The 27,259-nt window shown below is 42.8% G+C and overlaps 1 protein-coding gene across 2 annotated transcripts in view; it reads right to left on the minus strand.

Annotated features, from left to right (window-relative positions):
* Positions 1 to 9,032, minus strand: part of ROCK1 (Rho associated coiled-coil containing protein kinase 1) — a 94,296-nt gene extending 85,264 nt beyond the window's left edge. The window contains exon 1 of one of the 2 annotated variants that reach the window (XM_049829118.1): positions 7,825 to 9,032. In XM_049829118.1, coding sequence (XP_049685075.1) covers positions 7,825 to 7,917 — 93 coding nt within the window. In that variant the 5' untranslated portion in view covers positions 7,918 to 9,032. The remainder of the gene's footprint in view (positions 1 to 7,824) is intronic. The other variant, XM_049829128.1, reaches the window with a different exon arrangement.
* Positions 9,033 to 27,259: the final 18,227 nt, after the last annotated feature.

The raw sequence follows: 27,259 nt of genomic DNA on the forward strand, positions 1-27,259 counted from the left end.
TCTTTGTGTGCCTACAATCAAAGCTACTTTCTAAGAAGAGATCAGTAAAATAATAAATCAGTATAATGAGATTTCTTAACAAAGGAGGGCTCGTGAGGAAATTCTATGATTCCACCTCTAACACTGACAGCAGAGCATAATATCAAGACAAACTGTGAGGCAGTATTACCTCTATTTTCAACTTCAGCTTCGTGTTATGCCTGCTATTGTTCTGCACAACTTGGCATCTGTGAAAAGGCATGGGGCAAGTATAACCAGCACAAACTCATTGTCCTACCTTCAGTCTACTCCTCCCTGAAGGATCTTCCCCATCCACTCCTACTCTATCATCTCCTGGCTGGAGAGGCTTCCTCCCCTCCTAAGTACCTTAACATAGAGTCACTTCACACTTGTCAAAGGTACCCCTAGATCTCAATGTTGGAATTGACATGCTGGACTCTGTCATCCATACTCAAGGAAGATGGTGCTTGTTGTACTAACACCTTGCACTTCAGCTTCTACCACAGGCAGTCTCTCCTTTTTCACCTCCATAGAAACAATATTATTGTAGGAGTCAGTCACTACATGGGAAAAGAGCCGTCTTGTATTAATGCATTTCATATGTGGATATCTAACATCAATAGACTTTATCAGGAAGTATCAGTTTTCCTCTCAATATATTCATACCTTAGAATTTAATATATCTGAATACAATGCAGCACTACCTGAATGCTATGCAGCTTTTAAGAGGGGAAAAAAAAAAAAAGACAAAATTACTCAGTATTTGCATAACTATTTGAATTCAAGGCTTTCTTAGTTGTATTTTTTAAAGTGAGTACTATGACTCATGAAGATCTGTAGAAAAAAAAAAGTACATATTTTAGTTCTGTTTCCAGATCAATTACAAGTTCTGTAGCCCAGACACACACAAGCTAGAAACACATTTAGGTACTTGCAACCTACTGTCCAAAATAAAGCCTTAGTTTGTGCAGTGTTTTCTACAGAGGTTTCCAAGCATCACATCTTTGCATTATCTCAGACCATGCAACTGAAAAAAGGAAAACTTTCACATATTTCTCAACTCTATAAAAGAAACAGAAAAATGAATGCATATAAGAAATTTAAGAGGGAAAGCTAAAATAAAGAAATCAGCGGTTAGATTTAAATTAGGACTTATTGATAAAGAGATCTCAAGTACTGTCCCCATGACAGTTTGTATTGTATAAATATTGACAGGGAGTGGCATTCTTTCAGTTAGCTAAAACCAATCCTTTACAAGATTTTGAGTATCAGAATAGACTTTGACCTGTGCTTCAGTTAGAAGCTGGTACTGAACCTGTGCCGGTTCTCCCCTAGCAACATGGGCAGCTAACCAGACCAAGTAACTGCTGCTTGTCTAGACAGTCTCTGGACTGCTGTAACTAAAGATGCACCACAGCATGTTATACTCTGCTGATGTTGTTTGGATATCCATCAATACTGAAAAGGCCAAGAAGAAACCTGACTAGAGATTACACTACAGGAGATCCAATTGTCTCAGCAGAGCAAAATACTATGGACAAGAGCAGCTCCAAACCACTTCTTCACAAAGATCAAGTTTCAGCTCTTGTTCAACCACTGTTAATCGGGGTGTTTATTTCAGCAGACTACCAAGAAAGCTAAAAGATGGTATTATTTGCATTTGTTTTAAATGAGTGTTTAAACCGGTGTTGTCTGCATAGTCCTTCCAGTTTTACCAATATTGTCTCATCATTCTTCTGGCTTTATTACTGCTTCAATGACTGGACAAATGAAGGCAAAGACATAATAGTTTTCAACCATTCTCTAATTGTGTTCTCAAAGAAGGAAGTTGAGTTTTTCACTGTCTCCATTTGGAACTGCAATTTCTTGATGACAAAGGAGTTTCAATAAATAGCATCAAGTAACATTCACAAAAAAAATAGAAGTTCTTAATTACATGGTTTGGGACCTCTCAAATTAAAGATAAACATCCTGTATTGAGACAAACATCTCAGTATTCCTTGGTAAGGGACCTAAAAAAAGCTTTTTATTTTTATGTAATAATAAAGTATGTCCTAGCAAATTCTGCTAACGCCAACTGTGAGGCTACCCATATCATCCACTCATAGTGCTTCTAAATATTTATTAAGATCTCAATGAGTGGCTCCTGAAGCAATCAGTGTCCTCAAAGATTTACAAACCAACAGGTTGATTTTCAATTTGACCAACAAACAAATTCCAGGTGTTTCCCTCTTCCTGCCCACCACCAACAAAAAACTAAAACACTCCACAGTTGCCAGGGAAAATGACACTGTTTACAAATATTTTTACTTGATAAGAGCATTTATAACCTACTACAGAGTTTTGGTTGTTTTTAATTCCTCTTGGTGAAACGTGTCCTAACATCAACTTTCTATTATCATTCTTGATTACATTTTTTTATAGGAAAAATAAATAATTACATACCTACAGCCTCTAGTTTTATAAGCAGAAGAATTGGCTAAGTTAACTGTTATTCCTGTATAAGACCTACCATACGTTGTGAATCAAATGTTAACATTTTGACAGTCCCACCATCTCTACTGTTAATTTTCTAGAGGCTTACATATTTAAGAAGTCTTCTAAAAGATCCAACCTGAAATGAGAATTCACCAGGTTACTGCATTTCCAAAGCCAATTTACAGCTGCATTTTACCTTTGATTAACATACCAAGTTACATATTTTAATTTCACATCAACCTATATATTTTATAATTCTTAGTGATAAGCAGGTGACATTAACCTGCAATTATATTTTCGCATATAAAGCTTGGATATGGTAACTTGAAGACACAGAATTATATTTCTAGGTCAACCAGAAGTCTTATTTTAAATCCAACTACAGAATCACAGAATGGTTTTGGTTGGAAGGGACCTTTAAAGATCATCTATTTCCAAGCCCCCTGCCATGGACAAGGACAGCTTCCACTAGACCAGGTTTCTCAAAGTCCCATCCAACCTGGCCTTGAACACTTCCAGGGATGGGGTATCTACAACCTCTCTGGGCAAGCTGTTCCAGTGCCTGACCACCCTCATAAAAATCTTCCTCCTTATGTCCAATCTGAATCTATTCTCCTTCCGTTTAAAAGCATTGCCCCTTGTCCTGTCACTACAGGCCCTGATAAAAAGTCTCTCTCTGTCAGAAAAGAGAGACATTCAGATATTCTTTCCAAATATCCCCAAGTCCTTCTCTTCAGGGCTGCTCTCAATCCATTCAACACCCAGTCTGTACTGATACTAGTGACTGCCCCAACCCAAGCGCAGGACCTTGCGCTTGGATCTAAAGAATAGTAGAAAGGTGTCCAAGGAGATTTAGTCAATCATGACACTTCCCCTTACTTAGACAACTTACAGCATTATGAAGAAGCTGACAATCTGCAAATGTTCAAACTCGGCTTTTTCTATGTATGATCTTCATTAGCGAACGAGTAAGCTTCCCAGATACCAAGTTTCTCCAGCATTTTATCACTCAGATTCTAAAAGCATAGTTAATGTGGTTTCAGTGAAGGTGATTTTCAACAGTTATTTTGATAGATAAGAACTTCTGAAGTAAGAGTACTTTCAGTTACATTATTTATTTACCAAATCCCTAACTATAAGGTCTTCAGAAGTGCTTTCAAACAAGTTTAACAGAAGGGAAAAAAGGTCTACTGACAATACAGATTCAGAACTCCAAATCCCAAAAATGATGAGACCATCTCACCTTCTCCTACGCAAGACAGATGAACAGGAATTCATCTAGCTGAATATGAAACAGACCTAGGAAAAACAGGTGAATCATGCTCTGTACCTGTGTATTTTTGGTACAACAAAAATGGAAACATCTTGAGACTAGATAAAACAAGTTTGTCATGTGCACTGTTTACTGTTGTCAGTTAATTTGAAGCCAAACTGCTGAACAAGTGAAACATTTGACATCTTTGAAGATTAAGACCATCAAAAGTCTGAAGTTTTAAAAATCAACTACTCAAGTAATTGGCTAAGTACTTGAATAATTGAGTTAGTCAAGTGTCTACATAAAACATGAAAAGACTCTTTGTGAGTTAGTATCAGAGCAGAGAGCACCAAAAAACATCTTCATGAAAAATTACTAGTTACTTTTTAATCAAAAGCATAGGCAGCTTCAGGTCAAGATGCCCGTCATCCGTTCACCTGTTACACCCCACCCTCCCCACTCTCCAAAAACTGGAAGCCCATAAACCCCAAGAATTTAGTAAGAAACACAGAGGAATAAGAAATCTGGTTTTACTCCAAAATTGTTGTAGAAGTATGCTCATTGAATACTACTTCCCACTGTTTATATCATTAATGAGACACTAAGTTCAAGTTAATAGCTAGTTACTTACATTGCCTTTGGCTCTACTTAGCACACCTATGGTATTCACACCAGTATCTGATCTTTGCATGCCCTATAGTGTGACTACCTATCTAATGCAACCTTCACACTGTTATTAGATCTTTTCAGGACTGTAGGACTCCTAGTACCTTATATTTTGAGAAAAAGCACTACATCATGCCATGACACATGCTTTACACAGAACTTAGGCTTTGGCCTTCTCATGGCTCATCAGAAAAGACAGCCCATCTATGATTTCCCAGTCTATTACTAAATCAACTACATGGAAGGCCCAAAGAAACAAATTTAGTTACAGATGGTTGCAACTTAGGTTTCTTACTGGTTTTATTACATTTCTCTTATTGCATAAGAGAAAACTGGACAAATAAACACATCTCTCTCCTGCACCTCAGCTTTATGAATTTCCTTCCTGCAGCATATGCTGCAGTTATGTAGTCTTCAGTGTGTGTTTTCTGCCTGCTCTATTGTCAGCACTCTTCTCCCACACCTTCCTGAAATGGTAACACACCTTCCTTTTTATCAGCACCCCCCCCATCTTCTTTTCTTAGTGTTCTCATACTACTTCACATAAATTTAGACTCTTTCTAGCATACATAACCTAGCTTACGACATTTACAAAACCCAAAATGGTTACAAAACTGATTTAAAGGTTATTCCATGCCTGCCTTTTAGTCTACAGGGGATACAAACTGATGGGGAAGAAGAGTAAGAACAAACTCAAAATTAATTAAAGCTAAAGAGGTTAAAAACATAATAAGAGAAGGTAAGGGCATTGCTGAGACTTTTCTTCACCCAGGCAAAAAGTGTTTCTTGAAACTAAAGGCGAACTCCAGCATCTTAAGCCTGCATGTATAGAAGATCAGATGCTGAATTTAAAGTGTCTGTGTATCAGTTATTCATATATTATGACTCAGATACACACAGTTTGCCAACACCTTCACTCAGGAAAAGTAAAAGCAATAATAAATAACAAATTCACAATTTTAATCAAAGAAAAAAAGGGGTTTAGATTTAAAAGGATTTTTTTGATGTAGTCTGATCATAAAAACATGATTTTATTTTCAAGTGTACCAGGCCTAGAGGCTGAGAAGTCTCTCTCTTTAACCAAGAGCTGCAGGGAGGGGAATGGGGTGTTCATCTTAGAAGGTATTTTAAGTGCGGATCAATTACACCTACACCTAAGCCTTTCTTTCTTAAAAACATATCCACATAGATTACAATGTATTTGATACATCAATAGCACCTTGGGCCAAGAATGATGCTTGTAGTGTGAACCATCACACTAAGAACTGGTGTAAAATATTTAAATGCTTTAAAAAGTGTTAGGATACTTAAATTCTATAGAAAAGAGCCCAAGAACCAACTCAGGTTGAGAGATACAAAACAAAGTAAAAATCCAGCCAGCAGAGAGATTGATATAGTGACCAAACACATATGAAGTTAACCTACCAGCTGATTTCTTCAGAAGCAGCACTTTGTTTTAATTGGTATTCGTTTAAAAGAACAGTATTTGTAACTAGGTCTAACAAAAAAAAAAACAAAAAAAACATAATTCTGATAACTACACCATAAGAAGCTGCCTTTAAAAGAATACACAAAGGTATGACCAAAAATCTCAGATTTCTAAAAAAATGTCACTTTAAAGGACATAAGACCTTAAGATCCAAGATGCAAACACATGTTCTAAAACTTTACACAAGCATGAAGGGAAGCACCCCAACGAGTTCATTCCCAAACTGACTACAGCTTAGCTCCAAATCGCAATTAAGATAACTGAACTGAAAAGGGGCAAATCCTTAAATAGATTAAAAAGTGAAGGAATATAGTCAAAGAGACTATCAACTGCATATTTGATACCTGCAACCTCCTTACTATCACTGTAGAAAGGTTCCCATAGTATGGCCAGCATTAAAGCACATGCTAGCAAATTGAGTCATTGTTAACATAAAACTCTGGACTCTTAACTAAATCTATACTCTTGACATCTATCAATAGAAGCTGGGTGTAAAAGTGTCAGATTTAACAGTAGCCTTGAGTTATCAAAATTGACACAGTATATCCTAAGCATCAGAGCTCTTCTCATTAGTTGTGATTCTAAGATGACAGATATATAAACTAGATCAAAAGAAGCAAGTTAACTAAAAGATGCAGTGCTATTTTCTCTTGTGGCAACATCCACAAGGCTCTGCTTTTATCCAGGGATGTAGGTTTGACCTGTCAACACTTCAGAAGCTCACAAATCAGCAGTAAGCTGAACAGAGTACACAATATCATGAACTTCTACATGATCTTTCCTTAGATTCTTTTCACCTCTCTCACCACCGCCAGTGAGATTTCTGCTAAGAGCCATGCAGCAAAAGATGAAGAATGACTATTAAGAGCTATCTCCTCCCCCATGCCTCCCTTCCCCCCCTCCCCCCCAAACCCCAAATGTCAGAGTTCATACTAGGAACAAATTCAGTTTACTCGTTCTCCTCTCTGACAACGGAAAGACAGGAAAAAAATACACTGAAGAACTTATATCACTTGCTACAAAGAAAATAAATTCTCTCCTTCAGCATAAATGCACAAATTACAATTTGCTACTATTTACAGGCATCTCCAGGCATATCTAAGTACCCAGCTATATCCCAAACACATCGGTTGGATTTGCCATATGCTTTGTTGAAGTACTTTTTATAATCGGAACTAAAATATCACCCAGTTTGGTCAAGCAACTACCAAATTACGTTGGGTTTATGTCAGGAAGTGTTATGGTTTGCTTTCTTACAATGCAATTCTAACGCTGACAGCACTGGAGAGATCCATTGAACCATCAGGTATGATCAAGTAGGGAAACAATAAGCAAGCAGCCCTCTATCCCAGGCCTAACAAACCAATTAGTTTAAAATGCATTTAAACCCCTGCCATGACTACCTCCCCACCTGTATGGGCATATTAATCTTAGAGCTGCGTTTTACACGTCATTAGTTAGCATTTGCAAACGTCTATGCTAAACAGGCTGAAGTCAGCACTGCAGCGCTTAACCACAAAGTAAGAGGACCTCACGCTTCAAAAAAAAAAAAAAAAAAAAGAAAAAAGTTGCTGTTGAAGAAGGAATTGATATATCAAAGCTGTTTACAGTCTTCTGCTCACACACAGGACTGGCAGTCACGAATTACACCTTTGTACAAAGTGTCCACCGCCCCTTATGAGAGTCGGTGAAGAAAAGGTGCACGAAGCGAGTAGATGACAAGTCTGAGGCAGGACCGGACGGGCACCTCCTTGGCATGAAAGCCGCTCTCCCTGTAGAGAGACATTCACGCACCCTCAGCCTTCACGCTGAATAAACAAAACACTAGTGCGGAGTGAAGCAGGGTGGTGAGTCAGCCCGGAGTGCGAGATTCGGTCCCACAGGGTAAGAAATTCGGGGAAACGGGACCGGGGGCCCATCGGCGCTCCCTACTCACCAGCAAACAGTCCACGTTCACTTCGGATTTGGGGTCCTTTAAAGTCACATCGATTTTTTCAAACCGAGACTCAAAGCTTTCTCCCGTCGACATGTTTCCACAGATAAAAAGTTTCCCTTATTCCAGAGCAAAGTAAGGATAAAAATAATGAAAAAGTAAAAAAAAACAGGAACAAGCGAGCACAAAAGAGAAAGCACACAGCCTACACCAGGCTGAGGAGCGCTTCCTGCAAAATCCCTTCAATCACAGAAGTCTCTGAGGCAAGTCCCCCACGCTGCCCCGCCAAGGGGAGAGAAAACCGAAGGCGAGTCCGCGGCGGGGTGGGGGGGGACGGGGGGACGAGGCTGCTTCTCCCCCCTTCTCCACGCACGCACGCACTTTCCTGGGCTGCTCACAACTCTGTAGCAGCAGGTTTCCTCTCCCTCCCTCCTCTACTCGGGCCCCAGCGTCTCAGCAACCTCATTTTCCCAGCCGGGGAAGCCGCCCTGGGAGCCAGCGTAGCGGTTCCTCCTCCTCGCCCTGCAGGAGCAGCGGCGGGTCGGTGCCAGGTTCCGAAGCGCACCGGAAAAAAACAGAAGAAAAGGCAACAACAACAGAAAAGCGGAAAAAAAAAAAAAAAAAAAAAAGAGAGAAAAAAAAGGCAAAAGTCTGCAGGCACACCAACGAGGCAAAAACGAGAGGAAAAAAACCCCACAACGTTGAAAGTCCTCTCGGCGGCGTGTCTCAGTGCTGTGAGGTTGGTCCTTCCATGGGCACAGAGCGAGGGAGCCCGGGGCGGGCCGGGGGGAGAGGTTGCCCCTCTCCTCGGCTGTGCCCTGCCTGCTCCAGGCGAGCGGGCGGGCAGCGCAGGGCTGCCAGCTGCGCGCACAGGCCGCCCGGGCCCCCGCTGCGAGTGCCCCCCGCGGACAGGGGACGAGTCACTTCAACGGCGGAGCGACAGCAACAGCATCTTTCTTCCTCTCTCCTTCTCCTCCTCGCTGCGCGGCCGCCGGCGTGTCCTTGCTGCCTCCCGCCGCTGCCAACACCGGCTCCGCTCCCCCGCCCCCCCACTCCTCCGCCTCACGTACGGGACGGCAGCCCGGACCACTTCAGGACCGACCCGAGATTCCAGCGTGAGAGGGAGGAGGAAAGGAGGTGGCTTAAGGGGAGGGGAGAGCGTAAGGTCCGGCCGCGGCGGCTGTGAGGAAACCTGCGAAAGACACCAACATGTCCGCCTTCCTGTTTGAACAGTCGGGCGGGGGGGGGGGGAGGGGGGGGGGGAGCGGCTGGGAAGAAGGCGCAGGGCGCATGCGCGGAGGGAAAGGCTCCGGTACGGGCAGGGAGGGGAAGAAGGCAGAAGGTATGCGCACGAGGCGGGGGCGCGCGGCCGCCGCTCTTCTCCCACCCGCCTTCCCTCCCCTCTCGCCCGCCGCGCCGCCGCTCACCGGTCGGAGGGGGCGCGCGCGCGCCGTGCCCGCGAGACCCGGGGAGGAAAGGGCGGGAGGGGCGGCCGCGGCGGCGGGAGCGAGTGGGCGGTGCGCGCCAAGCGGCCGCGGCAGGACGCGGGGGGGGGGGGGGGGGAGGGGGCGCGTCCGAAACGGTCCGCGGCTCCGCTGGGCGGGCGGGGCGGGTTTGACAGCCCGGCGGCGGCGGCGCTGGGCCCTTCCGGGAGGGGAGCGAAGCGCCCCCCTCGTACCCGTTGCCTCTGGGTGCCCCTCGCGGCGGTTCCGGCGGGCCCTGCGCGCAGGCGGAGGGGCGCGCGGAGGCGATGGGACCGGCGTCGCGCCGGGGAAAGCGGCCGTTCCGGTCAGGGGTCGGGCAGCGCCGGCGGCGGACGGCGGCGTGCCGGGGAAGGAGGTCGCCCGCCGAACGTCAGCCCCGGCTCCCTGAAGGCGCCTCGGAGCTGTCGGCTCCTTCCTCTGCGGGGACCGGCCCCCGCCGCTGGCCCGGCTCCGCCGTGAGGCGGGCCAGCGTTGCACAGCACGGGCCTCCGCTGGCTGCTGGGAGGAGACGGGTGGCTGTGAGGGTCACTCAGCTGAGGGTGCCCACGGAGCCTCTGGGGTCTCCATCCTTGGAGATCGTCAAAAGGTGGCTGGACGCGGCCCTGCTTGAGCGGGGAGGGGGGGGGGGGGGGCTGGAGAAGTTGACCCCCAGAGGTCCCTCACGACCGCAGCCACTCTGCGATCCTGTGTTGCCTGGGGGAGGAGAGGCCACCTTCCCCAACACCAGAAGTTCAGAGCATTCCAGTTTGTGTCCTGACAAGAGCCGTGTGCAGGGTAGCACACCTACCTCAGAAGGAGTAGAGAGATACAGCATGAAACGTGTAGCCCCTGCAGCATGTCTTGGTGTTTCCAGTTTAAACCTTACTCCCAGACTCCAGCAGGGACTGTTTCTTCAAATAAGGAAATTCCAGTAAAGTAATGGTTTCAAATAATATCAGACAGAGGCTGCTGCACTGGTTCAGTTCTTTGACTTCCACTGCAGTTCCAGAAATGGCAATGGCATTTTTATAAAGATCACTAAAAATTATGTAGAGAATGTCAAGTCATTAATCTCTGGTCACTGAACAGTTGCCAGTAGCAAACCTGAATCACTAGCACTACAAGTTATTTTCAAAGTCACGGTTAAGAAACAAATGATCTATAGCCAAGTGCCAGGGCATTTGAGCTATTCAGTCTGGGATATTCACTACTTGCTGTCTTGCTTTATCCAGAGAAAAAAAGAAATGGCATTTTATGTTTTGCTTTTTCTTGTCCGCAGCTGCCTGCATCTTTGTTTTTGTTTTCTAATGAGAAGTATGTATGGTCAAAGCAAAAATACATGCTGCAACAACGTTACACTCATGTTTGCTTTCACTCGTTTTGTGCTGGCTATTACCACAGCCCTTTGATTCGGAGGGTTTGGTCGCTCTTGGAAATGCAGATGTTCCATTTCAACAGCCACAGTCCAAAGAGAACATCTCCTGTACTCCGCAAGCTACAGGGTGTAGGCTTGGGATCATTTCATATGTGATGCGGCGAGTAATTCCTAAAATACAAAGAAAATGCTTCTTACAGTCCTCAAAGTAAACAAGATGAAAATCATTTGAGATATGGAGCCTAATTCGCAGTGTTCTTGGGCACCCGGTTTAGGCATTAAAACATAGGCAGGGATGACGTCAGGCCTCAGCAGGGTGATTCGAAGCACCTAGCTGTAAAGAATGCAAAATTCATGAGGCCTGTAATAGAGTAAGGAAGAGGATGCCTGAATCTGCAGCTCAGTGGGCAGGATCACCCTGTAGTGACACAGTCCTGAGCCATGCTCCAGATGCTGCTCATGTGTTTATTCCGATGTCTATGGGAAAACGTATAGGTACTCTTGGAAATGCAAAAATTCTTCCATCCCCTCCAGGCCTCCCTGCAACAAAGCTACAGGGGTCTTACTCTCACTTTCCCCTTGCATCTTTGCATTACTTTTTTTACAGTGAACCAGCTTCAACACAGTAGATGGGGAGAAGAACTATCCCGTTGGCTTGGCAACGTGGAGAATTCACTGAGATAGGAGAGCTGGGCATCAGACAGGCCCAGCCTCACATGTCTGTTTGCTAGTGAAGGATCTTGCCTCTAGACCAGTACACCCGAGTACCTCTTCCAGTGTTTGTGGTGAGGGCAGCTGCTGTGTTTGTGTTCAGCTGTGTGCAAACTCGGTGTGTTTCAAACACATCTGTCAGACTGTGCTTTTCTCACGACTATGGTGGAGTAAAAGTGCTCGTCTGTCTGTCTCAAATAGAATAGAATTTGTGTGGGAGGTATTTCACCCAGCTGTCTAGGAAACTCTGAGCACTGTTTTGAAAACGTAAAAGGGAGGCTTTGGCTACAAAGAGCAAAAAGGGAAATAAATTCTAATTTTAAAAGCAGGTATGGGTTAAGTGTCTGGTGGGATAGAGTGCTCACGTTGTAACTCAAGAGTGTAATGTAATAGTTTCTAATCCAGTGAATGCTCATTCACGTGCTTGGATCTTGAAACCCATTTTCATGAACTTAAGTCAGACTATTTGTATCTATATGATTAGGAACTTGTGTATTTCTAGAATTGGCCACTTAGGAATCATATGAAGGTCCATCCTATGTAACCGATCAGTGCATTGAACGTGATGTTTTAGTTTGTTTTTTCTTCCTAATAACAAATAAACTAAAAATGGGTAATTTCTTCCTGCATTTGTTTTGTCGTGTATTTTGGAATTTAGCTATTGTTGAGTGAAATGGAAATTAACATATGTATGACCTGATAACATTGAGCTGATCAAGCATGCAAGCCTGAAAGGGAATTTTTACTCTCCTCAAAAGCACGTGGTCTCTAATTCTTGGAAGTGTCTCTATGTAAGCTTATGTCCATGCTTAGTAAACAAGCAAACTGATAATCCTTAATAAAACAGCAGTCATAGTCTTCATAGCCATGTTGTCTTGCCTCTTTTATAAGATATTTAAATGCTTTAGTGTCATACAAATAAGACAAATTGACACTGGCTTTAAGAGCTGAGTGTTTGCCAGAGATTATGATTTCCTATAAAAAGTACATGTAATAGTGTTTGTGATGTGAATAGCATTCTCGTACATTAATAAGACATCATAAGAGGTTTCAGTAGTGCCCATTTCAGGAAATGAGCAAACAACAAGTACACAAGAGCAATGGAATACTTGACAAGTATTAGCTTGGCCCTCTCCAAGCAGGTACTGTTACCCCGATCCTCTTGTGAAAAAGCTAAGAAAAAATTAATGGAAGAGCTTGTAATAAAGTCAAAGGCCATCTAGATTTTTTAGGTCACTGAGTGTGCATCTTTAAAAGGCATACACTCTCAGGATGTGAGAAAAGTCTAGCATACGCGAGTTTCTGATGAAACTAGTGACTTCAGAAGAGTTACACAAGGCAGAAATGAGACTGTATCCTGTTCACCATATTAGGCCAAGTTAGTAATGCGTGATCTACCTTCACATTCAACTTCCTATTTAGTCAACATGAAACCGACAGCAGTTAAATCGCATTACATTAAGCCTGCCTCTGGTCTACCACCCTCTCCCTGTTTGCCATACAATACTGGCTCAGGTTTGCCTCAGCTGTAGTCCTCAGAACAGCTAACAGTGCAGGCCAGTATTGCTGGAAATTCTGAGATGAAGGCTGTGGCCAACAACTCCAGTCCTTGGGCAAAACACTTTACTATTGCTAAAGTTCATCTGTGCAACAGAAGGGCCTTTTGCAGGAGCTCCCTGCTTGAGACAAGAAATGATGGCTGCTCATGCAGACATACCTGAACTGAGTCTAGGTAATGATAAAGTCACACCAACAGTGATCTCGGTGTACCTGCAAAACCAAAAAAAAAAAAAAAATAATGCTGCATTAGGTGGTCAATGCTTCTGGCTGTAGGTAGCTGATTTAAAGCCACAGTCACACTGTTGACTGCAGTGCAGCCCCCTCACCTCCCTTAGGGGCTCAGCTATGCACTGGAAAAACTCCTCAAGGAATTACAGACTGTAAGCTCGAGGTACAATCTGAGTAGTGAACACATTAAAATGCTCTACCAATAGGAGAGAGAAAGCAAAGAAATGTGAGGGGTATTAATCATATCATTTACTACACTGAGAAAAGGCATCTTGGTTCTTCAGGTTGAGGCAAAATGTAGGAACTAGAATAGAATAGAAACAGTATAGAAATGATGTAGGCAATAAATAATTGCTAGCAAGAGAAGACAAATTTGGATATAATCGATCAAAAGAAAATTTGGCATGGATATAGTCAGCAAAAGCTGTATCCTTCAAACATCTGTAGATGCTGAAACAGTGCAGAATATACAGATACAAATATGTATGTTTTTCCTGCTGCTGGCACATGGCCTCACATATTCCAGTGTATCCCAGCTTCTTGACAAAGGGCAGTTGCTGTTTCTTCTTGCAGCACAGCATATTTTCAGGCACTGTAGTACTTTTTTTTGCATCCAGCGCTGGAACCCTGGGGAGAAACTGCTCCTGCTGCCTGCACGTGGTGAGCGATGAATAAGAAATGGGGCAGCCGGATTGTTGTTTCATTTTCTTGGAACGATCTAGAAATAGGCCAAAAAAAAAATCACCTTTTGGAGCTTTTGCAATGGCCTGGTTAGATGGAGAGGGTCGGGTCTCAAAACAAACAGTTGCATGGGAGGAAGTAAACTGGATGGGGTTGTCTGCTCCAGTGCAAACACGGATGAGTTTGCTGCCAGCAGAGAAGGGCATAGTTGCATAAACAGCGCAGTGTAGGAGCTCCCAAAGTAACTTTTGCTGTATCTGGAAAGGAGGGGAGCTGTGAGCCCAGAGATAGATAGCGATCCACAGGATAAATATCTGGTCACCATATGGCTCAGGCCAGTATCAACCATGATTGCATATACAGCGCAAGCTCCCTTTCCTTTTATGCTTTAAAAGTGCAGGGGAAAAAAGCCTGTGACCAATGTATGGCAAAAGCTCACAAAGTGTTTTTAAATCAAATCAAAACAAAATTCCACTGGAATGCTGAAGGCTTCATACCTCAGTAAGGACAATTTCCGTGGCAAATACTATTTTCCCACTGAAGCCACTTGGTGGGTACAGAAAACATTAAGATGCCAGAAATTCTTCTTTCACCCTGGGAAAAAGCTTTTTATTTTCACTATCCCAGAGCTTAAAAATGGCCCAAGTACTTCTTTCTTGAAATCTTCAAAAACCCAAACAAACTCAACTTTAAGTCAATGAAAAGCCATGGAAAAAAATAGCCTAAAAAAAGAAGGTTTCAGAAAGTTAGGACCACATTAAAGCAGGAGTTAAAATGAATCTCCTGATGGTATCATCTCTCGGGATATAAAACATATATAGTATATTATTTGTGTCTTTTTATTTCTGTTATAAGTAGAGTGATTACCATCATTATAGACTTCTTTGCAGATTAAGCTATAGTGAATCTGACGTTCTGCTCTGCTATTAATTTGTTGGCTATGAATCACGTACAAGAGTAAGAATTTTCTTATTTCTCCAGTTCTTAACCATAAGCACTCTCTCCCAGAACAAATTTCTCCCACCCCACCTTACTCCTACTTCCTCCACATACACATATCACATTTCCTGTGTTTGGATTAGTTTTGCAGTCCTTACTCAAATAGTTCTTCTGAAGACAAAAGTTAGAAGTAAACTGGGCTGAGTTTAGAAGTAAACTAGCTTTGATTCTCCTGACTTTGGTTTTATGTATGTTGTCCTAGATATCTCTGCTCCCTGTAAATGCTCAGCTGAAGACTATGTCAAATCCATAAAAAGCCATGTTTTTATTTTGGGCCTGGGAAATATTTCACAGTTTCAGACTTTAGCAGATAATTAACTTCTAAATGACACACTTCATAACTGTGCTGGAATATAAATGGAATGGGCTTCATATGATCCTTCTCTGGGCAGAACAGCAGAAGTTGCAGTTCTTGACACTCACAGTGTAAAGTTTTGCAACACAAATTATAGGCAACTTCTTTTATATCATGAAGCTTCATGTGATTCTATAAGGCTTGTGTCTGAAATTTAAGGCATTCAAATGGGACTAAATATGCAATTTTTAAAAACCTATGTGTTTCATATGACTGTCTTCCAGATATTAAAAAAAAATATTTTAAAAAGTTTAGTCACCAACAAAGAATTCAAATTCATTGCAACCGCAGGAACTATAAATGAGTCGACTTTGTAATTTTTGGTGGCTTCTAATAACTAAATCACAGAAGCTGGATTAGTGATTTTGTTCACACGCAGGATATTTTCAAATTCTTCTGTTAATCTCATGCCACCAGACAATCAACTAACAGTTATTTTACACCAACACTAGCACTGTTGTCATGTGTGTAGAGCTCTGCTACTCTTAGAGCACACCTGTAAGCTTTGAAAGAGTCTAGTCTTAGAGCACAAAGAGGATTTAAATTTGATTTTTATTATAATTCTGTTTTCATTCAGCCATAACAACCCAAAAATCACAAATGGAAGTTTTATAGGTGTGATCATAGAAAGAAAACTGCGTGTTTGAAAGTATAAGCAAGCTCCTTCTCAGGTCTAGAATCAACGGGTTAATCTCCTTCTTCTCTTTCCTCCTCAAAGATAACAGACACTAAACTTCCTATTTCTTGTTGCAAAATGCCATGCAGGTCTGTTGGGTAATTCAACTTCTGATACTTGGAAGGTGGCAATTTTCTATCAGTTTTACCTCAGCATTATGCTGATTACTTCAAGTCAGCAGTACTGCCTTGAACTGGTTCAAAACAGAGAAGTGGGCCCATAGACTCCTAATTGGATGAGAGCAAAAATAACCTGACAAAAGGACAAACTAAAGGCCAGGAACAGGCCCCTTGCTGAGATCCATTTCAAAAGTGTGGCAGACCCAAAGTAATACCTTCTTGACAGCGAAATTTTAGGCAGAGGGGAAAAAAAGAGCCAACTCAGCCTACTTATCCATGGAGTCAAATAGAGCCCATCTACCAGGACTGGAGAACGGCAGGATCGTCCAAAGCTGCCTCTGAGCAGGCACTGGCGCCTGGCACGGGTTAGGGGAGCTTCAGCACAGCTGACGGTGCAACAAACTCTCTCCAGCGCTGAAGAGGGCTTCAGCCCGGCAGAGAACCCAGCCCTGCAAACCCAGCCCAGTCTGTGCAAAACACAAAATCCACAGCAAACTCTGTTAGGGCTGTTACTAGACCTGATGATGAACTGTGGGATTTCCCTCTAGGTGTAACTCTAGGTGTGCAGTGAGTACGTGGGGTGGACGAGTGTGTGGATAAAAGGCATTATTATGAGCTTGGAAATACAGAGGAAGCAAGTAGAAATTAAAAAAAATATGCTTAGAATCACTCTGAAATATTTATATGAGTTTAGTTTTGTGTGTTTTACATTCATCTGTAATCTCTTCTTTCTGGAGTGAGTGTGTCAGAGGGAGGGTTTTTTGAAGGGCAGAATTACATTTCCTCTGTCCAAACCTTGTGCTGCAATCTCCTGAAAATTCATGTTTGCCCTTTTCTTCACAGTAGGTTTGTAATGACACTCCTAACATATCACAGTGTGCCATAAGAATAGATGAGGTTGCTCTGTAAAGCAGTGGATTAAAAACAGTCCAAGGTGATTGACTCATTCATGGCCTGTGGCTGTACGAATGCTTGCAAAATTGCTTCCAGCCAATGTTCTAGCACCCTTACCATAGAAACAAAAGGTAGTGTGGCAAGCAAAGCTGTCCCTCAAGAGTCTCATAAAATGAAAACATAGCTGTGAAAATGCATATGCAAAAGCAGCATTTGTAAGGAGTTACATTATTACACCTCTGCAATCACTTATTCCTCTGCATGCCAAACTTTGGTGAAACTATGGAATAATTCAGAACTAGAGTAAGTGCTTTTAAACATATTATTGAAACTACAAGTACTATGTCCAAATTATTATCGAGTTTGGGTTTGTTTTGTTTACCTAATTTTATGTAATTCCCAGCACTCCTTTGCAGTGGCCATGCCATCATTTTATATTCCTTTGTAAAATGCCCACAGCAACTCCGACCATGTCCGCACCGCGCTGGCAAACGTGATGGTATAATCCAGCTGGCTGAAGCCACAGCGGCTGCATCCTCTTACCCCAAACCTGAGTTGCTTGCTAGCCCCAGGTCATAAGACCAGAAGTTTGTCTTTTTGCCTGTTAATGTGTGTGCAGAAAAGGGACATACAACTCTGCACCTCTGGACTTACCCGAGCTAGTTTCTAGCCAGCTAGCTGAGGTACCCACGGTGGCAAAATCGGGTTCCATTAACCATCGTGTTGCTTGCCCAGGCCCCAAAGCCTGTGTTGCCTCAGCTTCGTGCAGCTGCTCTTCAGCCAGCTGGGTTACGCCATCACATCTGCCAAGCGCGGTGCGGACGTGGTCTGAATTGCTGTGGGCATTTTATGGCTCAGGCAGCATAATGCTGCTACTTTCATACGTGTAGAAAATGGTGGCACGGCCACTGCAAAGGAGTGCTGGGAACTACTTCAAATTGGATAAATACAAGACTTTTTTCACCGAAACAAACCCGGACTCTGTAATAGTTTAGATATGGTACTTGTAGTTTCAGTAATATGAATATAGGAATTGCAAATGGAAAGCCATCCAATTATAAAAAATCATGCAATTATAACAGTCAGTGGTCACTGATGTTATCTGCACTGCAGGTAAATGGGGCAAGAATGTCTTGTGGCCAATATTTCTACTATTTGATGACCACATGATTATTTTTTGTTAGCTGTTACTATTTCCTTCTTTACTCATTCCTAAAAGGCACTGGAACATCACGGTCGTGTCACTCAGACAGCAGTAACTGCAACCGTCTTTACAGCAGTTTTGCAAACCCCCATCCAGAGCATCTCCTACCAGAAGGGTGTGCGCTCCGCGTCTTGTCAACTCGAGGTCCCCCTTTTTGTTTGACGTGAGCCACGCGATCCAGCCTCTCATTTGGGCTTGTTGAGACTGGACTGAGTCCGAGGGGGAGCTGTCTGCACCGCACTGGAGATAGTGCCACACCATGGGAAAATGAGGAAAGAAATGTCAATCTTGTGCAGTGAGGAAGATGATCAGCTATTAGCTGCCATTCTTCTCAGCTGGGTGGAGGTTTTAATCCCCCCACCCCACCCCTGGCAGCTGGCAGATCATTTCACAGCGGTCATCTTTATAGTGGCTGTGTGAATGTGGTGGCGTGCCTTGTACTTCTGAGCACACAGTTTGTTACTGTCTTTTTTCATGTCCTGATCAGACTATTGCAAAACCCCATACGCAGACTCCCCAAAATGAGTCATGTCTGCTGGCATGGATGTTTGCAAGATGTTTCTGCGGAGAGGTGCAGAGCCATGCAGGAAGCGTCGGACAAGACCACCCTGGCACAGGACAGCAGCTTATTTATTAGACAGAACACCATAGTGGAACAGAGAGGGGCTAGCGGGTCTGCGCTGGCTATCGGTTAGCTTCCAGGTAAAATGTAATGGGTTCATTGTGACCCCCAAAGCCCTACACGCTGGCCTGGCTGCCACGGGGGCTGTGCCCCTGTGAAATACATCCCCCCCTTGCATCTGCAGAGAGTCGAAGCTATGCTCTGGAAGGGTAATCCCCCAGAGGGACTCAGGGCACTGGGATGTGATTCCCTCTGCACCTCCAGGTCCCCAAGCTTTCCTCAGTTGTGGCATATTCTGATTTGTCTGGTTTTAGACGTGCCGCCTGTGAGACTTTTCCTGTACATCGAATCCTACACTGGGAGAAGGAGCTGCATTACTCATACATAGTTTCAAAACTGTGGGCAAACTGGTTGATTTCTTGCTCCCATAGACATATGACTTTATCCTCTCTATCTTCCCAACTTCATCCACTAGCACGGGTAGATTTATAAGATGATCCTCTTTGCTTCAGAGGCAGATCCATGCTGCCTTATTGCCAGGTGAACAAGAATTCCTTCCTTATCACCTGTTAAGTGGAAGGATCAGTGTGTGTTGAAGTGGAGCAGCTATGTGGTATCTCTTGGTTTCTGCCTGTCAGTAAATTAACTGTATTCAGTTTCTATAACTTGGCTTTTCTTAATATATCATTTCATTTCTTGTTATTTAAACAAGAAAAAAAAATGGGTTGGTATGGCAGAATTCAAACCTTCTAAAGCATAGTAGGCTAATACAATTATGTCTTGATATTGAACAAGTGAAAAATATTTTCCACTCAGTAACTCCTGAGCCTTCCATAGCACAGTTACCTGGACAATTTACTCAGGTTATTCATGGGGAAGTTGTGATTAGCAGTGTGCTATTAATTGCTGAAACCCTGTGGTTTGCTGCTGTTGTCCATAAGGGATAAAAAAATCTTAGGCAGCCCAGTCCATTTCAAGCCCTACAATTTACACTCACTAAACTACTAGGACCAAAACTATATTCAGAAATTGTTCCATCCTGCTCTGTGTGCTTCCTTACTCTGTTTCCTAGCATCTCCTTCCAAGCCTGTATTGGACAGTTACCTTACATGCAGAAAATAACATCGGTAAGACTTATCTTGATTTTTAAAAATTTTTATTCTCCTGTTTTATTCTCCTTTTTGCTCAAAAAAACCCCAAATTAGAAAGCTGTGTACAACCTTATATTGAGAAATGGTAATGCAAATTTACACATCTTTCACACTCAATAGCTGTTTCTAGTAGTCTGCCTTTGTCCTTAGGATTTAATTAAATCTCTCACAGAAAACAGAATTTGCTAGTACTTGACCTTTGTTTTCAGAGCCCCAAAGCACAAAAGGCATTTAGAATCAATGACAATGCACAAAACACAATGCACTCCACTTAGTGCTCAGGGCAACACAATGCTCATCCTTTATATGGAGAGACCCTGGGTTAAAAAAGGATTAAAATTAAGCCACAGCATTCTTTTCTAGGTTGTCTCCTGAAGAATCACGACCGCTGCTTCAAGCTGATTATACATTTCGCAGTCCACCAGCACATGATGCCCAATGCTGCCGCTCAAACAATCTTTTTCTCACTACATAAACTACATCGCCCTCCACTCTTTATTTGCCTTCACTGACTTCCTTCCCGTCTCAACTCCTCACTTCAAGCTCCTCACCCTCTGCTTAAAGACCAAGCATAATCTCCCGGCTCCCATTTCTGCTCCTGCTTCCCCTTCCTCCCAGCAGGGCTGCCCACCGCCTGCTTTGCTCCAGCAGCCTCTCCCCTTTTGTTTCTCAGCTGCTCTCTCCTGCATACCTTTAGCTTTTCTTTACACCACTTATATCCCTTCCTTAGGTGGCTTTTCGCAGAGATGCTTCACACTTTTTCTTTCTTTTCTCACACCAACTTCTTGCTGGTTTTTTTGTTTCTTCTTCACTTTGGCAGAGTTAATGGCAGAGATTAGATGGATTTGTGATGAACGGTCACTGAAGAAAAAGTGAGTAAAATTTTCGTTCTTGCAAAACTCATTGAAACACACGTGAAAATTAACACCCTCATCTAAAACGAAGACGGTTTAAAGCTAATTAAGGGGAAGTATGATGTTAAGCGGCCTTGAATTGTGTAGAAAGTGGTCACTGAATGAGAAACTACAGGCAATCATTTTGCTTCTGGTCATGTTAACAAGGGACAGTAAGGCACACATTAAATATATTCCTTGAATTAGGAGCAGTTTCAAGTCTGAAACTCTTTTTAGCCCTTGCAGAGACGCCCACAGTAGGAGAAAGGTCTGCTCTTCCTATCGCATCAGCCAGCCAGGCCCGTAACATTTCCTCCTGTTACTCTCTTAGTCATTTACCGTCCTACGAGCCATAAGGAAGCCCACTCACAGCTTCTTTCCCACCCAGCAACAGGCTACACCTCTCCCTGCTACTCATGCAGGTAGGGAAAGCTTGTCTGCTTCCCTGAGCAAAAAAGTGTTTTTCTCTGTCTACTAGAGCAGTGTTGCTCAGCACAGCTTGCAGCCCCAGGGTTCACAGCCTGGCTTTTAGCTTAACTAGAACCTGGGCTTTTTTTTTTTTTTTTTTTTTTTTTTTTTTTTTAATTTCTTGTGGGAGTGGAAGAAGCAACAAATAGAAGTAATATATCTGAGGGAAATACTTGAAATAATTTAAATTATATTGTAACCGATGTTTTTGCCACCAGTATCCTGCAGAAGGATCACCAGGTTTGCTTTGGCATTTTCAGACCCCCTGTAATATTGCTCACGATTTCCACTGCCAAGGGGCCTCCTACGTTTATGGCTTCTGGGCTGCCCGGTTCTGGCCCATACAGTACAAATCACATATTTTGAAGCCTTCTGTAGGAAAAGCAGAAGGTGTCCACAACTTATGAAAGCAAGGAAGACTGGGGGGAGATGCATTCCACAGACAGGGTGGCACTGGTCCAATTTCCATCCTCCCTGTTGCTTGAACTGGAAGAGAATATTTTTTTCAGAACAGATTATGCTCATAGGTCATTTACACAAATTCCTGTAACCTCTGCACAAAGTCTGAGGGACTTGTCATGGCCTTTTTTATATATATATATATATATATATATATGGTGGAATCCACCTCTGCCTCTGCTGAGGCCTCTCCAGCGGCTCTGCTGGCAGGAGCTGCTGTGAGGATGTGTGAATCACTAAGGTGTTCCTAATTTCTGCAGGCTGTTTTACCAGCTGCCAGTCAAGTTGCACTGCCACAACCCCCTGCCTCAGGGACTCTCTCTTGCTCGTGGCCCTCTGCCGGGCTCTGCACAAGCAGGGGCCTGATTCCGCAGGCGGATGAAGGAGGGAAAGGCAGATGTTCTCCCGAAGGAAAAAAAAAAAGCATGAACTCAAGACACATCCTGTGCCATGACTGCACATGCCTACAGAAAGTGCTCCATGTTACTCTCCTACAGAAGCTGCCTCTCCAGGGCTTGCTTTTCCTTTGATTTTCCTACGACCAGAAATAACAAATAACAAATTGGGAATCAAAACCTCTATCCGCCCCTGAAGCCCCCTGCATTCAACAGAAACCAGTAAAAGGCTGGTTTTCTCCAGCATTTTTACAGTAATCTATTAAGCTATTTCCAAATTGCTTGAACCAAGAATAGCCAGAGAATGTCAAGTCCTCCAGTACGTCACTGTACCCCTCATTTCTCTGTGAGATACATTTCCAGGCAAGTATACAGACCTTGACAATTACATCAGATGTTCAGATCAAGAAATATTATGTCCAAGAGGTAGATAATTTCCCCCCCGCCGTGTCCAGAAACAGGCAATATTCTACAACCCAGCTCCTCTGTTTCTTCCCATCACATACGCCAGTCACTGTTGTTTTCCTTATTCTGTCTTTGTCCAGAGTTTTGACCTCTGATTGACTTTGAAGTTTACATATGAGGAGAAACAGTCAGGCAGCTGCTAAAACAAGCAAGGAGAGATCAAACGGTTCTGAAAGAATTAAAAACAAACAACTTTTATCTTTTTCTTTTGTGTTTACCAATACATTAACAGATCCAGATAGACAGAGAGATACACAAATACGCATACATATATTTAAATGATAGCATTAAAAAATTACATTAAAAGAATATTGTTTAGATTAGTGCAGCTGAACATTGAAGGATAAGGAAATTAGGAAAATTAGGAAATACCAGATTAAGATTGCTATGCTAATTTATTTCTGCCACTGGGTGTGATTATCCTGTGTTGTACAGAATGAGGCATGCATCCTGTGGGAAAGTCTAAAATATGACTGTGTCATGGAAGGATTTGTAAGAAAACATATGCACATGGGGAGGGACAAAAAAAGATTACCTAGAGAGTCTTAAATCTGCCACTTTCTAATGCATCAGGAACTGACGCTGTAGCTTATATGACACTATTTAATGACTGGGGCATAGGGAATCAGATGTCCTAGCTGGTTTTTTAGGGAGAAAAAAGCTACAGGAGGGTAGCCCCCTGTGACATGTGTAGAGAAACACAGATTCTTGCCATTTATTCAGTAACACAAGCTGTCATTGCAAGCATTTATTTCATCAGCTTTGGAGTGGAGGTATGATGTCAGGCATAAGTAGGAGTTATTTGGTCCAGATCCCAGAGCCGGATGACCCATTAGTAGAAATCAGGTTTTGTTTCCTCTACCTTACTAACCCTTCCTAACCCTCTTCTCTATTAAATCCAGTCCAGAAATTTCATCCTACTTTTGCTGTACAGTTTCTCCTAATGCTTCATTGCCTATTACTGTTTTAGTGTCAGTGAGAATTTGGGTCTTTAAAACGGTGATGTTGTCCAATTACTATATTGGCAGACTGCCTTGACCTTTCGTGGAGAAACCAACAAGAGAAAAGCAGTGGTAGCTCCCAAGAGTTGCCATTTCAATGAATCTCACACAGAAATTCACAGAACACAGAAAAAAATTTGCCTCTGAGATGAATGACTTCGACTTCCAAAGGCCTGACGAAAACAATAAAGACATTAAACTTCCCAAAAGATGTCAAATTTCCCAAATACCTAAAATATGTTTCTACAGATATCATACAAGTATGAATAACAATTTAAACCAGAATGTTTTTATTGAGAATAAAACTCTACTTGCTTCCTTAGAAGCTTCCTTTTTTTGATTTAATAAGATTACCCTGGTCTGTATAATCTGAACTCTGAAGTGCTCTGTAACTTGGGATAGAGACAAACCTGTCCGTGCACTCTCCTGCCCCTTGATATTGCTTATGCAGTTAAGATAATTTCCACAGTCAGCTAATTCAAATCTGCTTTCTTAAATGCTTAAATAGTGCTTAATTACAGGATGCAAATCCTACCAAATGACAACTCTCTGCGTGTCATTTTGCCTCTTTGCCATAGATAAGCCATTGTCTCTCGTATAGGCCATAACAAACTATTAAAAGGACCAGTTTGGATTAATGGAAATACACTTTTCTGTGGTTTTTTTTCATGCTGAATTTCACAGATTGTTAAGATAGCACAGTTTGTAGAGCAGAGTATCATTATAAACAGAAGTAGAATTATCTTTTCAGCATAAGCTTCACAGCTGAAGCAGTTTGTGTACAGCTATCTTCTCCATCTATCCCTTGGGCATAAAGGCAGTGAAAGAATTCCTAAAGAAGGGAAGGAAATTGCGTTGGTCAAGATCAAATTGCAAGCATGCATAATTTGATGCACTAATGACTGTCCACCAGAAATCGCTGCAGGAGACTAGCCAAGATGTTAATTGTCCCAAGGACTGCGGTTTGATGCTTAACAAACATCTCAGTTTCATTGTAGAATGAAAATTATGACAGCTGCAAAGACTGTTTGTCTTAGCTGAATGTGCAACAGTGAGTAGCATTGAGAGAAATCCTGACTTTAAATCAAAATCTCCTCTGCTTGCAGTAGTAGCTGTTGGTAGGGTTGCTGCAGAGATAGTAAGTGTAACTCCATAGCTTCAGCTTGTGGAGTCAGTACAAGGCTCCAAGGTTAATTTTGAGGCTTGAAATTAACTCAGACTGTAGAGGAGCATGCAATTTTGTATAGCTCTTTCCACTTTTGAAAATGTCAGATTGTGTCATGGTGACAGTCTCACATAGCACAGCGAAGTCCTCCTCATGTAAAACAGCTCAAAGCTGTATTTCACGGTCTCTGCATGGAAGTCTGCAAGTTGCAAACCTTGCATCTTGCCAAGTTGCTTGTCACCTCTCATCTCCAGACATAAAAGCCAACAAGCAGAAAGGCTACTTTGTTTACTGTTTTCTGAAGCAAAGAGGTCAGTCAACAGTCCATTAAAAAGACTTACAGTGAATAAAATATTCCTAAACACAGAAGACTCTTCTAATCTGACTTCTGCTAGGCAAGCCTGCTATTCATTGCCCCAGTGCTGAGCAGCATACATAGTAATAAGAAATATTTCTCTATATAGCACAGAAAATTTTCTTACTTTGATAGCTAGGATTTCATCCCAGATATTAAGAAAACTCTGACCACACTAATTGCTATCTGCATAGATCTGCTGCTCGTGGATGGAGCAGTAGCCTCATACCAGCCAAGTAGTTGTCCAGCTGGTGAAGGATATGGCCTTTCTCTCTGATATTTCTTCTTTCCACCAGACTGAGAAGAATCCTTCTAAACGTATGTTAAAACATCTGATTTGTTGTAGTTGTTACTGTGGAAATCGTACACATTGTGGGCTTGGATTCTGCTTTTGGCTGAAGAAGGTTAAACTGCAGAGGGAATACTTGTAATTACCCAGCAGCTATCACACATATGATGGATTGCTGAAGCATGTAGGTGATCAGCATTTCCCATGGGCACCAGTAAAAAGTCAAAGTCCTTTTCCTGTGATAATCTTAATTTCCTACCAATATTCTTCTGAGATAAAATTTGGTAGCTAATGTTCATCTACAGCCTGTATCCATGTTTATTTTAGTTTCCTCTCTGTATAAGCCTACACAGAAAAAAATGATCCAGGATGAGATACATGAATTACTTTCTTGCAGAAGCTACTGTTATCTGTGCTATGGTATTCCTAGACAGAGTTCTTGGAAACAAATGTAAGATCAAATAAAAATAAATAATGTTGAGAAAAAAATAAAGATATCAAACCAGAAGAATTACTGAACTGCAGTGGTTGAAAGCTGAATCTTCATCAGGAGTACATCCAGATGCCTAAAAAAAGCAGGCACTTCAAAGCTCTGTACATCTGTATTGACGATGAGAAGTCATGTCATGGCCATTCCATGACTGCTTCTGGTTCCTGAAATCCTTGTGTACCTCCACAGGATGCTGTCCAGCAGTCTCAGCTGATCAAACTGTTAAGCATTTTAACTCCAAAGCAAAAGAAACTGGCGGCAGCCTGGAGCTCAACCTGGACAAGTTGTGAGGTGGGGAGAGCAGCTGCTGATCCTGTTTTTGTTTCAGCTACTGCTTGCAAGAAGGTATTTATCCTGCTACACTTCACAGGCAGCTCCAACTTGCCATAAGGCTTTTCTTTCTTTCTGCAGCATCCAAAAGAGGCAGGACTGTAAATCGTCTTCTCTGCTTACTCTGAATCATGTTAGCCTGCTGCATTTTGTGTAAGCGTACCCCAGAGAGACCAAGGAGCTTGGGGTGGCTTTATCAGGCAGGTGATGTTGCTGCACCTGCCCTTCCCCGTGTGCACGCACGCCCCGGCGTGCAGCACTCCTTGGGGAGTACATACCAGGGAGCAGGTTCACCCCCAGCGCCAGGGCATCTCTCGGGGCTCCCCTGCTGCAAGAGCAGGGAAGGAAGACCCTGCTCACCTGCCCTCGGGGGGGACGCACAGCCAGCGGAAAGGGCAACCGGTGAGTAATCTACACAGCAGAGACACCATCTTCTAAGACAAAAATCTCCTTGGACACTTGGAAACATTTTGTTTCTAACTGCCAGGGAAAATACTGACATTTATCTTTGGTACTGGTGCCAAATTACATTTTGGCTTGCTCATGCTAAGGAACTTTCTGACTTGGAGAGAGAAGAAAAAAAAAAGCAGGTAGGCCACAATCCTCCTTGCTGCTTTTTATTTTGCCCGTTTCTGGGCTGCTGCCTTACTCTGTAGCAATGGGAGGGGGAAGAAGCGACTGCAGCAGCAAAGCATGGCAACGCACAACAGAAACTGGAAACAATAACCTGCGTATTGGGACACAGTGACCAGCAACTCTGCCGGGAGCCGGGGATAATAGCCAGGCATGGTAACCCACACTAACAGCTGGGAAAACTACTTGATGTGCTTCCAGGTTTGCTGGCCTGTCCTCCTCGTACACCTTCCTGGGGAAGCCTTCCTGCTTGCCATTAGCCCCGCTGTGCACCTCAAAAGAGATTCTCCGTGTGCTGAACACTTGCCTCTGGGAGGTGAAGAATTTTTGTTTGCATAAATAGTTCATATTTTATTATTTTAACTTACCCAATCATAAATTGCATTCATTATTTATTTTATTATTAGAAGGTGTTATGTAGTTTATGTAAATATATTTGATTCTCTAACTCCAATTT

The sequence above is a fragment of the Accipiter gentilis genome, chromosome 2, assembly GCF_929443795.1.
Source record: "Accipiter gentilis chromosome 2, bAccGen1.1, whole genome shotgun sequence".
NCBI lineage: Eukaryota > Metazoa > Chordata > Aves > Accipitriformes > Accipitridae > Astur > Astur gentilis.